General features: G+C 33.0%; 2 protein-coding genes across 3 annotated transcripts in view; one reads left to right on the plus strand and one right to left on the minus strand.

Moving 5' to 3' along the window:
- The window catches only part of LOC125819978 (protein STAY-GREEN homolog, chloroplastic-like), a 110,521-nt gene that overhangs the window by 60,898 nt on the left and 34,569 nt on the right, over window positions 1-15,054 (plus strand). The gene's annotated exons all lie outside the window — the stretch shown is intronic.
- The window catches only part of LOC125819976 (protein FIZZY-RELATED 2-like), a 45,405-nt gene continuing 40,016 nt past the window's right edge, over window positions 9,666-15,054 (minus strand). Inside the window, exon 11 of the mRNA XM_049499386.1 lies at window positions 9,666-9,747. Within this exon, the coding sequence (XP_049355343.1) occupies window positions 9,744-9,747 (4 nt within the window). The 3' untranslated portion in view covers window positions 9,666-9,743. The remainder of the gene's footprint in view (window positions 9,748-15,054) is intronic.

Here is a 15,054-nt window from a genome sequence, read left to right on the forward strand (position 1 = left end):
TATTGGGCCGATTGAGCCGAAAGCATCTAATGGGCATCGGTTTATTTTAGTTGCTATTGACTACTTTACCAAATTGGTGGAAGCTGTCACATTCAAATTAGTCACCAAGAAAGCAGTGGTGGACTTTGTTCATTCAAACATTATATGTCGTTTCGGCATACCAAAAATCATTATTACTGACAATGCATCGAATCTCAACAGCCACCTGATGAAGGAAGTTTGTGAGCAATTTAAAATTGTTCATCGTCATTCAACCCCTTATCGACCCAAAGCAAATGAGGCTCTTGAAGCGGCAAATAAAAACATCAAGAAGATTCTTAGGAGAATGGTGCAAGGATCTAGGCAGTGGCATGAAAAACTACCATTTGTTCTCTTGGAATACCGCACGACTATTCGTACGTCAGTCGGTGCAACTTCTTACTTATTGGTTTACGGAACTGAGGCTGTCATACCCACAGAAGTTGAAATCCCTTCTCTTCGAATCATTGTCGAAGCAGAAATTGAGGACACAGAATGGGTTAAATCAAGGTTAGAACAATTAGCACTGATAGACGAAAAACGGTTGACATCAATTTGCTTTGGTCAATTATATCAGCAGAGGATGACTCGAGCTTATAACAAGAAGGTACGCGCCACGAAATTTTGAAGTCAGTCAACTTGTTGTGAAACGCATCCTTCCCCATCAAGACGAGGCCAAAGGAAAGTTTGCCCCAAATTGGCAAGACCCTTATGTTATTAAACAAGTGCTATCAAAAAGAGTTTTGCAACTGACAAATATGGAGGGAAAGGCGATCGACACAATTGTTAACGCAGATTCGATCAAAAGATACTACGCCTAACACTCTTTGTTATGACACTCTAATGATTGACATTCTCAAGATGAGAGGATAAAAATGTATCCTCCTTTATTTCAAACACCACTTGTCTGGTGCCAAAAAAAAAAAAAAAAAAAAAGAGAATTTTTAAAAAAAAAGTTTCATTGAACTACGTTCGACCTGATTCCTAAGAGGATACGTAGGCAGCCCTTCATTGGGGTTCGGTCTAATCATTGAATAAAACAATAATCATGTTCTTCAATTCTCCAAGGGCTGAGACATGACATTGTGACCTACGGTGTGTTACAAATAAAATAAAAAAATAAAAATAAAATGAGAGAGTCTTATGAGTGAAAACCCTCACGGGCACCATAAGACGATAGTAAGTTGAGAGACAGAGATAAGAATGTCTTATTGGTGGAAAATCATGAAGGGCACCATTGATCAAATGATGACATTCCGTCTTGGCATGAGCACACAATCAAGATAGAAGTCAGGCTATAGACTTGAAGGTACAACATTGTTTCATGAGATTCGGACAACTTAGAAGGATCAAACGTTCAGTCCAAATGCATGTCATGATTCATTAAGGTGGTCACGTACTTTCAGATAAGATTCTTTTCATTTCTTTTAAACATTTACTTATTTCCTTCTTCTAAAGACATAACTTTTCTTTCATAACCATTTCATTTGTGTCATTTGTACTTGTGTTTGGTATTATTTGAGTTTCATTCAGCATAAACTCACATCAAGTGAGAAAATCAAATTAAAGTAGTGAAATTGACTACGGTATTTCCAGTTGAATGTTGGGGGCATGCACAACATTGACTAGGGCTGTGAACCAATCAGAAAAAAAATATATCAAAAAAATCGATACCGGTGTGAAAATCGGTAAAGCAAGAAAGTTGTTTTGGAAAGGATGAACCCCACATCGTGCACAAGATAGAAATGAGTCAAAATATTCATAAGAAGTCTTTCAAGGGAAGATAAGGACCGTCTATAAAGCATCTTCAAGCTATTCGCGCAATCGTCAATATGATGATTCTTTCAACCAACAAAGATTCAAAGTCAAACTCCACAAGATATTCGAAGTTACAAACCAATCACCATTTAGAAAAACTAACAAAATATTCTTTGTTTTAAAATAGGTACAAAGAAAAATCGTGCAAGTAATTCGCGAAAGTCAAACGCCACCAGGTAAGTTCTTGAATCCCTGTCTCTCCTACAATATGCACCACAATAATAATGACAACAATAAAAAAAATAATTATTTTTCTTAATAAAATCTGGGGCATTTTATTTTTGTTTGTTTCTTTTATGTCTGGAAAATGTACAAAAATAAAAATAAAATAAAATAAATGATCTTAAGTATAATAATAATAATAATAATAATGTAAGTAAATATATATATATATATATATATATATATAACCCCTATTTTTATTTTTTCATATCTTTACAGGGCTCAATAATCCCTGGTTACATATAGGGCACAATAACCCCTATTTTATTTTTCATATCTTCACAGGGCACGCTAATCCCTGGTTGTATATAGGGCACAATAACCCCTATTTTTTTTAATTTTTTTTTCATGTCTTCACACGGCACAATAACCCATGGTTGCATATAGGGCACAATAACCCCTATTTTATTTTTCATGTCTTCACAGGGTACAATAATCCCTGGTTGCATATAGGTCACAATAACCCCTATTTTTATTTTTATGTCTTCACAGGGCACAATAACCCCTGGTTGCATATAGGGCATAATAATCCCTATTTTATTTTTTATGTTTTCACAAGGTACAATAATCCTTGGTTGCATATAAGGCACAATAACCCCTATTTTATTTATTTTTCATGTTTTCACAGGGCACAATAACCCCTTGTTGCATATAGGGCACAATAACTCCTATTTTATTTTATTTTTTCATGTCTTCACAGGGCACAATAACCCCTGGTTGCATATAGGGCACAATAAATTCTATTTTATTTTATTTTTTCATGTCTTCACAGGGCACAATAATCCCTGATTGCGTGTAGGGCACAATAACTCCTATCTTATTTTTTATGACTTCACAAGGTGTAATAACCTCTGGTTATATTTGGCACAAATCTCCCTTTATTTTTAAAAGTATATTATTATTATTATGCCTAGTATAAACTTTTATAGCTTTCATCAATAACTCACAAAATTTTCCTAGTGCATACTGGGGCAAAAATTTTGTTTCGTTTGTTTGTTTTGTTTTATAGCGTGTAGGTTTCTACATAGTATACCAATTTGAAGTTCAAGAATAAAATCCTCGTTTTGATTAGAGAAACGAAGAATGTCAGATGTCAATGACATTTAGAGTCGCTTTCAACCCATGTAACAGCTCAACATATCATGAATCATCTTCTCAAGAAAACAAGCATTCAAGAATATCATGTGGAAGAACGTCAACGACTCAAGCCAAATCATAAGTTTCAGATCATAAATTCAAATATCAAGATGAAAGTTCGGAATCGATGTACCTACCCAAAGAGGGTGAAGCAATAACCGAAGATTCAAAATGAAGACTCAGTACTAGTGGAGTAGATATGATTTTGTATCTTTCCCTTCTCTCTTATTGTATTTTTCCTTCTAATGTAACAGCTGGAGCTACGAACCGGAACCTCGACAAAACATCATTCGACTACCTAAAATTATTCTCCCGTCCCTTCCTATATATTAACTACACCTGATTCCTTATCATTAACTCAGGATAGGTAGTTTGTCTAAAGTTAGGGCGTGGTCAAACCTCTTCTCTTTTATTTATTTTCACATTTTTGGATCAATGTGTCAGTAAAAAATTAGTCACATTGTTCACGTCTTTGCATGAAAACTCTTCATGTTTTTCCAAGCAAAGAGGGGCATACTGTGAACACCTAATTTTTGACCAAAACATAATGATTCTACACCCAATTTTAATATTTCAGCAGGGTTATATTTAAAATAAATGAAAAACAAATAACTGAAAATTACAACAAATTATAAGCTCACTTTATATTTAAAGTTTAATAAAGAAAGCTTTTGAATTTAACGTATTTTGTTTTACCATTTCAACTTTTATCTAGTCCAAAAAAATAATAATAGTCGTATATATCATGGAAAAGTAGAAAAAAAATAAAATAATAAAAGATAAAAAGAAGAGTCCTAAAAAATTCAAATTACCTTACCTTTATCCTAATTACCCCCAACTTTCTTAACTTATTTGCTAAAAATCCTCATCCCATTTAGTTTTTTTTTTCTTCTATTTTTTTTCCCCTCTTGCACGATCTTTTCTCTTTTTATTTTTTTTACACGTTTCTTTTTTCTTTTCTTTCTTTTCTGTTCGTTCTTTCTTTATTTTTTTTTATTTTTTTATTTGTTTGTTAATATTATATTACTATTTTTCTTCCTTTATCTCAATCCTAAAATTCTCAACTAAATTTTAAATTAAATCATATTCCCACTCCATCACATTCCTATTAATTAGCACCAGACTCACACCCCAAACTATTATAAAAAATATACGCTTAGTAAAGAAAAAAATAGACGCATACACACAGAAAAAAAATAGAAACACAGAGAGAGAAAAAAATATAACAAAAAGTGAGTTTTATTTTTTGAGAATTAGGTCAGCGTTCGAGGTTTCGTTCAAGGTTTCGGATTCGTGGCTCTTTAAAGTTAATATTAGCTATTAACTTTGGAAATCAGTAGATAGTAGCAGTTGTTTTTGTGGTATCAATTTTCGCAGCGAGGTAACTCTAAATTCTCGCATGATTTAAATAGAATACTTGTATGAAAACTCGATTCCAATAATATGAAGTTCTTTGAATAACATATTATTATTATGTAATATCAATATGTGATGTATGTTGTGATTATTTTTGAGAATTTATGAATGCTTAGGAAAACGAAACGAAGATGTTTCTTGTTAAAAAAATAATATAAAAATAAAAATAAATGATGTACCATACATATTTTTATTTTGTCTTATGCTCTTTAGATGCACTTGATATTAAAATTGGTTTCATGATATTTAATTTTAAATAGATAATATTTCTTGGAGCTTAGTTTTCATTTAAGAACTTTTGTTGAAATTATTTGTAGACTTGTTAGCTTTTGATGTAAATAAAAAAAAAACTTAATTAATTAATGATTCAGAAAAGCTATCTGGAATATGTTTTAGTCCTTTTATTTTTATTTTTGATAAAAAATAGTTTATCTTGATAATAAGCATAGAAAAACTATTACTTTAAGTGGAATTGTTAATTAAGAGGAGAATAAATCTTATTTAGAAATTTAGTATTAAGAATAATAATATTATCATTATTATAAATAATAATAATAATAATAACAAAAAATAAAGAGGAAAACTAATAAATAAATAAAGAATAAAAAAAATAAAGAAGAAAAGTAGAAAGAAACAGAACAAAAACTTAAAAAGAGAAAAAAAATGATTAAAACAATATAATAAAATAAACAATAAAAAAAAAAAGACAAGAAGCAGAATGTCCAAAAAGAATAAAAAATATAAAAAGGATAAAGTAAAAAAAAAACGGAAAATAAAATACAAAGAGACAAAAAAAATAAAATTAAAAAATTAATTAATAAAACCCAAAACTTAAAAAAAAAAAAAAAAAAAAAAAATCAAGAAGGAGAAATCTTTCTAAAAAATAGTCCTAATCTATTTAGAATTTCTTGCTAAAACTAATTTCAGATCACATAAAATTTTATTTCTATTCTAAATCTGACTAAAAAGAATACAATCCTAAAATACTTAAACTCAAAAAATCTCAATCCTAAACAAATTCTAATTCCTAGCAATTAGATAGCTATATATTTTCTATCTACAATAAAATTAAATAAATAAATACAAATACATGAAAAAGAAAAGGAGAAGAAAAGAAATTACAAGACATTTCAAGAGTTGTAAATATCAATCTATTAACTTTACTTTATTATGTTTGAATAAATTTATGTGATATACATTTTTTTAATTTTTTTTTAATTAACGAACATAAATTAATATAATATAAATAGGTTTAAAATAAATCAAATGATGAGGTAAATAACTTTTATTAATAAGTTAATAATACAATATTCGAAAATTAATTTAAGTTATATATAGTCAATGAAGCGACTGTGCTAGAATCACGGGACTCGAGGGGTGCCTAATACCTTCCCCTTGGTCAACAGAATTCCTTACCCGATCTTTGTTTTCGCAGACCAATAAAAATAAAGAGTTAAATTTCCTTTTGATTAGGGATTTAAATAATAAGGTGACTTGGAACACCAAAACTCAATTCCAAGTGGCGACTCTGAATAATAAAATAATCCCTTTTCAAAATGTCACTTTAATTGGAGAAACTCTTTTTTCTTTCAAAACATACTTAAATTAATTTTGAGGGAAAAAAAGAGGCGTGACAGATGGCGACTCCGCTGGTGATAACCATAATTCGAGCTTGTAAATATTGACTTGTGTATGACTTTATTTATTTATTTCTTCATTTATGTTTTGGATATTGTATTTATTGACTGAATGTGCTAATTATTTTTAATATTATTTGCATTACATTATAATTGTCTTCTCTCGCACACCTCTCTGAGTCTTTTATAATACAATTATTGGAATTGCGACTATGCACCCCACTTCTGTCAAGATAGCCAGTGGATCGAAGATCCATGACGAAAATTTTTTAGTCACACATGTTTAGAAAAGGGAGCACCCATGCACAAAGCCGGAAAGCGCTGCTATCGGTACGTTGCTACTCCCTAACTCGAGTAGTCCGCTCATTTTACAACCAGTCTAGATACCTTTCTCCACAAGTTCATCCTTAGTAGAACTAAAACCTTCAGACATGATATCCTTACTAGGTTTCACTTAAATTAATTTTGAGGGAAAAAAAGGGGTGTGACAGGCGCGTCGCGGATGAGGGGTCAAATCTTGGCTCATCTGGAATCAAAATTCCAGTAATGCTCACGCGTCGCGTGCCCAGGTAAGGATTTCGCTCTTTTCATTAAATAAATTGGGTTTTGCCCGTTTTTAATCATACTAACCCGACCCATACCCCTGATAACCCCTAAATCTTCCTTAAATCCCCATTTTTCCCCGTAAATCATGATTTTTTCCCTTTACCATTCTCTCCCTTGCTTGATTTTTCTATTTCTCCTCCGTAACACGAAGCGAGTCCAAATTTTCCTCCTTCAAGTCTCATCACCTTCAACCACATGTCACTATGTCTAGCTTACAAAGACCCGACAAAGAAGTGGCCACATCAAGCAATAGGAAACGTGTCCGGAGCGGGAATGTGCCACCCGCACCTGCGCTCTCCAGAGGTCAAACTAGGCGATTTGGGGTGAAGGTTGTCACCAAAGAAGGAAAGGCCTGGTAGAAGAAGCACTCCGAGGCCACTTATTTTTCTGATGTCTGTGTTGACGGGGACTGTCTGGCACATGAGTTCCCCAGATTCGGCGGTGAATTAGGAAGTTTGGCATGGATTTCATCTTTGCTGACCCGGACGAGTGCAACTTGCACATGGTCCGGGAGTTTTACGCCAACTGGGTGCCTGAGGACACCGACCCACTAGTGCTGACATGGCTGAACATACGCCCTCCATACCAGGCCATACGCTACATGATATGTGGACCACAGTCCATGGCTCAATGGACTAAGCACAGTGGGAAGAGATATCATAAGTCTTTCATACGCTCACATGTTGAAGGGAGACACGTGTTTGGCTGAAGGTGGTGATAAACTGTCTGATCACGGGCCTACATTACACTGATATCACGCGTGATCGGGTGTGTCTGATTTATACTTTGATGACTGGCATAGAGCTGAACATCGGAGCCATCATAAAATCTTCTATGCGGAAGGCCTAGGTTCACAAAGGGCACATGTATGCATTTAGTGGTCTGATTACCAAAATGTGTCGTGTGGCAGGTGTCCATGAGAAGAATGTAGATTACATGGCACCACTTTATCCAGCAGTGGTGGACATCACTCACACCAAGGGGCTTGGCACTGACTTCGGTCCTACACTAACCACTGCAGAGCGCCACATGAGAGATTAGTTGATCATGGCTAGGATGTATGGCCTGGAGATGCTACAACACAAGACTGGTGGCCGACCATCTACTGATATGGAAATAGGGGAGGTCAACAGGTGTTATTTTCTGAATGACCATGCTGAAGCATTGCTTGGCATTAGTCCTGAGTTCCGGGAGCCGACAGAGAATGATATCCCGACTGATGAAGAAAACTTGTGTATCGGCTCAGATGTAGAGTCTGATTCAGACGAGGAGATAGACCCCATACAGGTCGGGGCTGAGGGTGATGGAGGTGATGCCATGGAGGACTGATCATAGAGTGTTTATTTTCACCTTATCTTTTGAACTTTGTTGAGATTTTGAAATGCACTGCGGACAGTGCTAGTGTTTAAGTGTGGGTGAAAAACATACTTGATCTGTACATTTATTGTGTTGAACACTGTTTTCTGTTCTGTTTGATTTTTGGTTCCTTGGTAATTGTTTTCGATTTTTTAGCCAAGGACAGTCCCTTTGAACCGTACAAAAATAGAAAAAAGAATTTTTCTTTTTATATAGGATTGAGTCTGTAGTCATAGATCGAGTCAAGCTGCCCAATGATAGATGGATATCGACCGTCTTAAGGGCAATTTCGTCATTGAGTCTTAGGTTTGGTTGTGTGAAGCTGAAAATCTCTGAAGGGAGTAGGTATGAAAAGCATGGTTGAAATTGATGTATAAATGCAGTTGACTTCTTGTATATGATTTGACGTTGCAACTTAAGCTTAATATGAACCTTCTATGTGACATGAGTGTGTGCTATGATTGATCCATTCTGAATACAACTTGTGCCATGAGCGGTGAGAGTTTTTGTATGATATACATGATATGTATCTGGGTCTAGAACTTGCCCAGGTTGTTATTGAAGCGAAATACAAGTGTTATTGTGCTTGAAAGATGACAACAGGCTTTCGTTGAAAATTGTTTAAACATTGAGCCTGTTTAGAAAGAATATCCCTAGTTCAGCCCAATTGAGCCTTTTAGCCTTAATTTTGTTCTAAGCCACATAATGAGCGAATCCCTTTTATTGACACCATAGTTTTGATCCCAACCCCTAATGCACTGTGTTAGGACGAAAGGTAGAAACAAAGGAAAAAGTAGATAGAGTGGAAAAGTGTGGTTGTTGGGGAAGAATGAAAGAAAAAGGTAAAACGATACCCCAGGATTGTGAATCTGAGTTGTCCTTGGTCCAGAGGACATTGTGCACTTCAACAAAGGGAAACCCGAGTTGAAGGTGGCTAACTTAGGGATTACCTTGATTATGGCCCTGGCCCTAAAATGGGCAGTGTGCACCTTAACTCGAGAGTAATCTCTAAGTCAAGGGTGGCTTTAGTCAAGTGTTAATATATATATATATATATATATATAAAGCAAATAAAGGGGAAAGTAACTAAATGCAAGGTTGGTAATACTAGTGGAAGTTTTTGAAGAAGAAAGGGGCTAATGAAAAGGAAAAGTTGTGATTGTAAAAGCTGAACATAGTGCATTAGGGAGTACGAGTCACTAATTTCATCTAAATTAATCCTCCCTTACCTTAAGCCTACATTACAACCGGATCAAGTCATGTTTGATTTTGAGCATGATACACTTGATTAGTAGAGATGTACATAATGGGGAAGCTTATGGTTCTCAGTACATACATGTATGATGTTGATTGTTGAGGGAGAGTGCATATTGTTTGAAAAAAGTCCTTAAATTATATTCAATTGGCTAACGTGAGTGTATGGACGATTTATTGGTTACAAGTATCATCAAACATATCAAAGTGCTCCTCTTCACTGCTTGTGCTTCGTGAGAAAACAACGTTAAGGGGTAGTCAGAAATAATTACAACGGAGTCACCTAATCTGTGTTCTGCCGAAAGAAGATGCCCCAATTTCAGACTCTGTGTTCTGCATAGACAATTTCATTCACATGTGAGATGTCGTAAAACGCTAAGATGCCAAATAAGTTTGTAAGTTAACTATCCTTTTACAGATGTTTTACCTGAGATTTCATCAATTCAACGTTGAAAATCACTCTTCCACTAATATAATTATTATATGATTTGTTTACATAATTCTATAAGTAACAAATCTAAAATAAAAATAAGTGTTAGAAGCATAGAATCTAATTCAAAAAGTTGCTAACTTGGTTCCCACCTTAATATGCTTGTTTTATCTTTCAACCATCTTAAGAAGATTCTAGAATTTTTAAATCTACTTTTAAGATGAATATCTAAGATATTACAATCGATCATTCGAGAAGCTTCCTAACAAATCTAAGGTTTTTTGTCATTTCAAAAAATTAACTTAAGCTTTTTCATATTCCCGTGGTAATATATATAATTATTGAAATATGCATTATAATTGTTTGCAACAAATTTTAAATATATGGAAATAAATCAAACATAAATAAAATATGAAGAAATAAGAATATTATTAATAAAATAATATGGGTACAATTCTGTTTCTCTTTTGATTCTTGTCTCGGATCATTTGTGGCATATTTTTTGAGTTAGGATGATTTGGAATTGATCTTCATGAAAGGATTTGTGGATCTTCTTGAAATATTTGATTGTCAAGAATAGTCTAAGAATATTTTGATCTCTTTATGGGATATCCGAGATGTCATTTGGTGAATTGATGAAGGTTGGATTTCCTCTTCCCCAATCCTCAATTTCTTTAAAGACAAAAAGATATATATGTACCGACTGGCGCAGTCAGAAAATTCGTCAAGAGTGTTCAAATTTTAAAAGAGTGATTTATTTTTAATGAAGTGGGTGCACAATTTTTTTTTTTTTTTTTTACTAATGGATGGGTGCATCCAAATTTAAATTACATATCATCTAACTAAATCATACGAAAACTTAAATTACAATACTATCAATGGTCTAAGTCAAAATTAACAGAGAAAGGTCAAGAAAAACAATTCCAGCTACTGTTGAATACACTAAAGTGAATTGCTGGGACTTTTTTCATAATTAAAATAAGTGAATTTTTTTATAGTTCAAGAGAATCGTTGAAACCTTTTGCTACTGGACAACTATTTTTGTTTCTTTCCCCTTTTTTTAAGAGACATGAATTAAACTTGGAACCTTACACTCTTAAATGAGTACGCTTACCACTAGACCACAAACCTTTGTTGTGTTTAAGTGTGTTCATTTATTGATATATCCACCTATTAAAGAATATTTTAGGCTGAATCTGGGGTCCTTGGTATATCAATAAGTTAACAAAGGAGTATTCCTTGGTGATTCAATGACATGGAGAGTAAAAATAAGCCAATTGAAGTGGGAACATAGACTTTTGCTAGGAAACTAGTGACAATTAGATGTGGAGATGAGCAAGTATTTGCCTGGGGTTAGACAACTCTAACTAAATTACAAATCTAGTGGAAAAACCAGTGAAGGTTGATATATAGTACAAACACTATAAAAGAAAGACTAATATATCTTTGAACCCAAATATTTATTATGAGTGATAGTCTATATTATGTAATATTGCAAGATATTTAAACATGATACAAAAAGAGTGCAAAAAGTTGATTAGGGTTAAGATACCAAATAGGGTAAACAAATGCTAGAAATTAGGGAAAAGAGGAAAAGACATGGGCAAAATCCAAGATAAATGATCTAATAATAACTCACCATTCCAAAAGAAAGACAAATAATGAAGTCATAGATTCAATTGAATGCCAACATTGGTCTATTTGGACTCTTTCTCACACCACCTAGAGGAAGAATATGGATAGTGCAATTAAAAAACTATGATGTACATTATATTGTTAATATAGTGCAATTTACCTCTCAACTAGTGCATTGTGAAGTCCAACAAAGAGTCACTAAACACCTTTTCATTATATTGTTAATATAGTGCAAAAACTATGATTAAATTCGAATCGCGCTCTGCAGGGCCCATTCGAGGATGGCGCTCCCAACATAATTTTTCTCCATATCCAAGGCTCGAATCCAAGACCTCTGGTTAAGGATGAAACACTCTCACCAGTGCACCACAACCCATATTGGTATATATTTCCTAGATGTGTCATTTTTTTTGTCCCCCCACCACCACACACACCTCTGTGTGCCACACACTCCTTTGTGTGGCCATGTGGATGCTAACTTATCAAATCATAATCTATACAGATTTTTGAAATATCTGATTTTAAACATATCATTATATTACGTGGTTATAAATTTCTTGGAACTTATGATGTTAAATAGGGGCAGACCCACCCTTGAATAAGGGGTGTCAAGTGCTTGACACCTCTTCGTCGAAAAATTATATCGTATATAGGATCATATTTTGGTTTAATAAATATATATACAAGTATTGACACCTCTTGACACAAGTTAAATGTTTAGTCTAGTGATTAACGTGTTGTGAATATTTCTTGAGATTGTATGTTGTAGTCATAATTATATTTTGTACTATAGCTATTGACACCCCTTAATGTCAATTTTGGGTTCGTTACTGAGGTTAAACATGTCATAATATTTATGTATAGGCTATAGCTATAAAATCTTTTTAATAAAATAAAAAGCTTAAACTAAATTGTTTCCAAATTTAAAAAGAAATCATTCTTTTGTAAAACCGATTAAAAGAAAATAGATTCATGTAAATTGAAATAAACGGAGTTATAACATAAAGTGAAGATTTTACTATGGAATTAATATTTTTGTGTTTTATAATTCCAGAACCAGCTATTCAAGGAACAAATTTCTCTTCTAAAAGACGAGGTAAAATGCATTAGTATATATTATTGTATCCATAAAATCAGTTTATTTATTTTTATTTTATTTACATTTCAATTTTTAAAAAATTGAGAAAATCGCATAATAATTGCTTTATTATAATTTTCCTTGGTTCTTTTGTCCCAGGAAAAAGTCCTAATGGAGAAAAATGCAGAATTGCGGGAAAAAGGTGAAATATAACTTTATAATACACTTTTCATATTTAGCAACTTTAGATTTAAAGATTAATAAAATTTGATCAAATTAAAATACATAAAATAAGATGAATGAAATAATGTGTTTAAGCTATATATGATTTAAAGGTTAACAAGATCGATCAAATTAAGACACCTAAAGTAAAATAAATGAAATAATATTTTTAAGCTACGGAGACAACAAGACCTCAAGTTTAGATAACTTTATCTTCTTTTACCTTAATATGTTGCCCTACCACATTTTTGACAAATTTTGAGTTAATTTGTATATATTGACAGTATAATTATTATTATTTTACTTTTATTTGTAACTTGTTACCGTAGGATATCAAAATAATTTTTAAATCCTTAATTTTACATGTTAAAGGTTTTTACTTGTATTTTTATATTAATTTTTTTACCTAATAACACACATTGAAACTTTATTCGTCTGCATCTCCTAAAATTTCTCATGGGTCAATCTGATTTACAAGTTGATCTAAATTTTGGAAGAATCGAAATGAATTTAGCGAGTCATATTTTGATTGAATAATCATTTAATATTTTTTAATTTGTTATTACAGTATGAGGCTCGACCGCTGCCTTTATTTATTGATCGACAAGAAGATGAAAGTCCTCAAGCACGAAAAATGGAGGTAGATACACAACTATTTATTGGACTTCCTAAAAGATGACTAAAGACGTAGTCAAGATTTGAAGTTTATGGATTCAAGAATTTTGTTTACTTGAATCACTTTATTCTAAATTAATAATTTATATATATTCAACAGTTTTCTTGAAACAAATGTAGAATTTTAATTAAAGTTATTAAGTTCGGCTGATTCCGTAATTTATGTACTAGCACCGCTTCATTAATTACAAGCTTTTGTGACTGCCATTTAATTCACTTGGTGACCAAAAATAATAACAAAAAAAAGTAATAATTAATCATCAATGCTTTTAGTTAAGCACGACTATGGCCAATAATCCTTTTCTATTAAGTCCTTTAATATCATCTTAATGAAAGGTTAGCTGATCGACTAAAACAAATGTCGAGAGGATTAAGATCTTGTAAATTTGAGAGGATTAACTAATGGTAACTTAATCTATCTGATTAACGATCTCATGAATTATGTTTATATGCACAATAACAAATTATTAGTTAATTAAATATGAAGTATTAAAATTATAAAGTTCATAAAAATTTTAAGCTTCACTAATTATTCGGTAAGTTTGATCTTATTTTATCTAGATCTAGTTGGTTCATAGTTCAAGAAACATTAAATTCGACGCATTATATTCATTGTGAAGACTCAGCAAAATTGCTTACCTCATATATATTGGTAATGTAAAAAAAATACTTCATGAAACCGAGGCAAAACTAGAATTTAAAATTTATGGATTCGCTACTTGATCCTCCAAAAAGAAGGAAGCTGCGGTCGAATTTAAATTCTGGAAATAAGTTGGGGCCCTTTACCAAGTCTATCAGATAGAAGATGATAGAGGGACAAAAGTACGGTGGAGGTTGGTTGAAGATGATGTTACGCGGCGTTCGAAACCAGTCTTAGCTTGAAGTGAATGAATTATAAAGAAGTAAGGAAATGAGACGACTCTTTCTTGATCTATATCATAAGCAAATCTTCCCCTCCACACCAATCACGATTTTTCTCTATTCCTTGACTGCAAGACCCACCCGTCGAGCAGGAACAAAAGTCGGCCTTAGTGATCCGACGGCGTCGAGTGGAAGGGCCGATGCTCAACGGATAAAAGTTACTCTAGGGATAACAAATTGATCTTCCCCAAAAGTTTACATTGACAGAAAGGTTTGGCACCTCAATGTCGACTCTTCGCCACCTGGGGTTGTAATATGTTCCAAGCGTTGGGTTGTTCGCCCATTAAAGCGGTACGTGAGTTGAGTTCAAAACGTCGTGACATAGTTCGGTCCATATCTGATGTGGACGTTAGAGCATTGAGAAAACCTTTCCCTAGTCCGAGAGGACCAGGAAGGACACACCTTTGGTGTACCAGTTATCATGCCCACGGTAAACGTTGGGTAGCCAAGTGCGGAGCGGATAACTACTGAAAGCATCTAAGTAGTAAGCCCATCCCAAAATGAGTGCTCTCATAATCCTGGTATTATCTCGTATTAATTAATACACATTAATAATTGAATTTACAATCAAATAGTTATAGATATTTACTATAGATTTTTGATATATACACAAAAGTTTGAACAAAATT

Source organism: Solanum verrucosum, unplaced genomic scaffold (genome assembly GCF_900185275.1).
Source record: "Solanum verrucosum unplaced genomic scaffold, falcon-dt-bn FXZP01000229.1, whole genome shotgun sequence".
Lineage (NCBI taxonomy): Eukaryota > Viridiplantae > Streptophyta > Magnoliopsida > Solanales > Solanaceae > Solanum > Solanum verrucosum.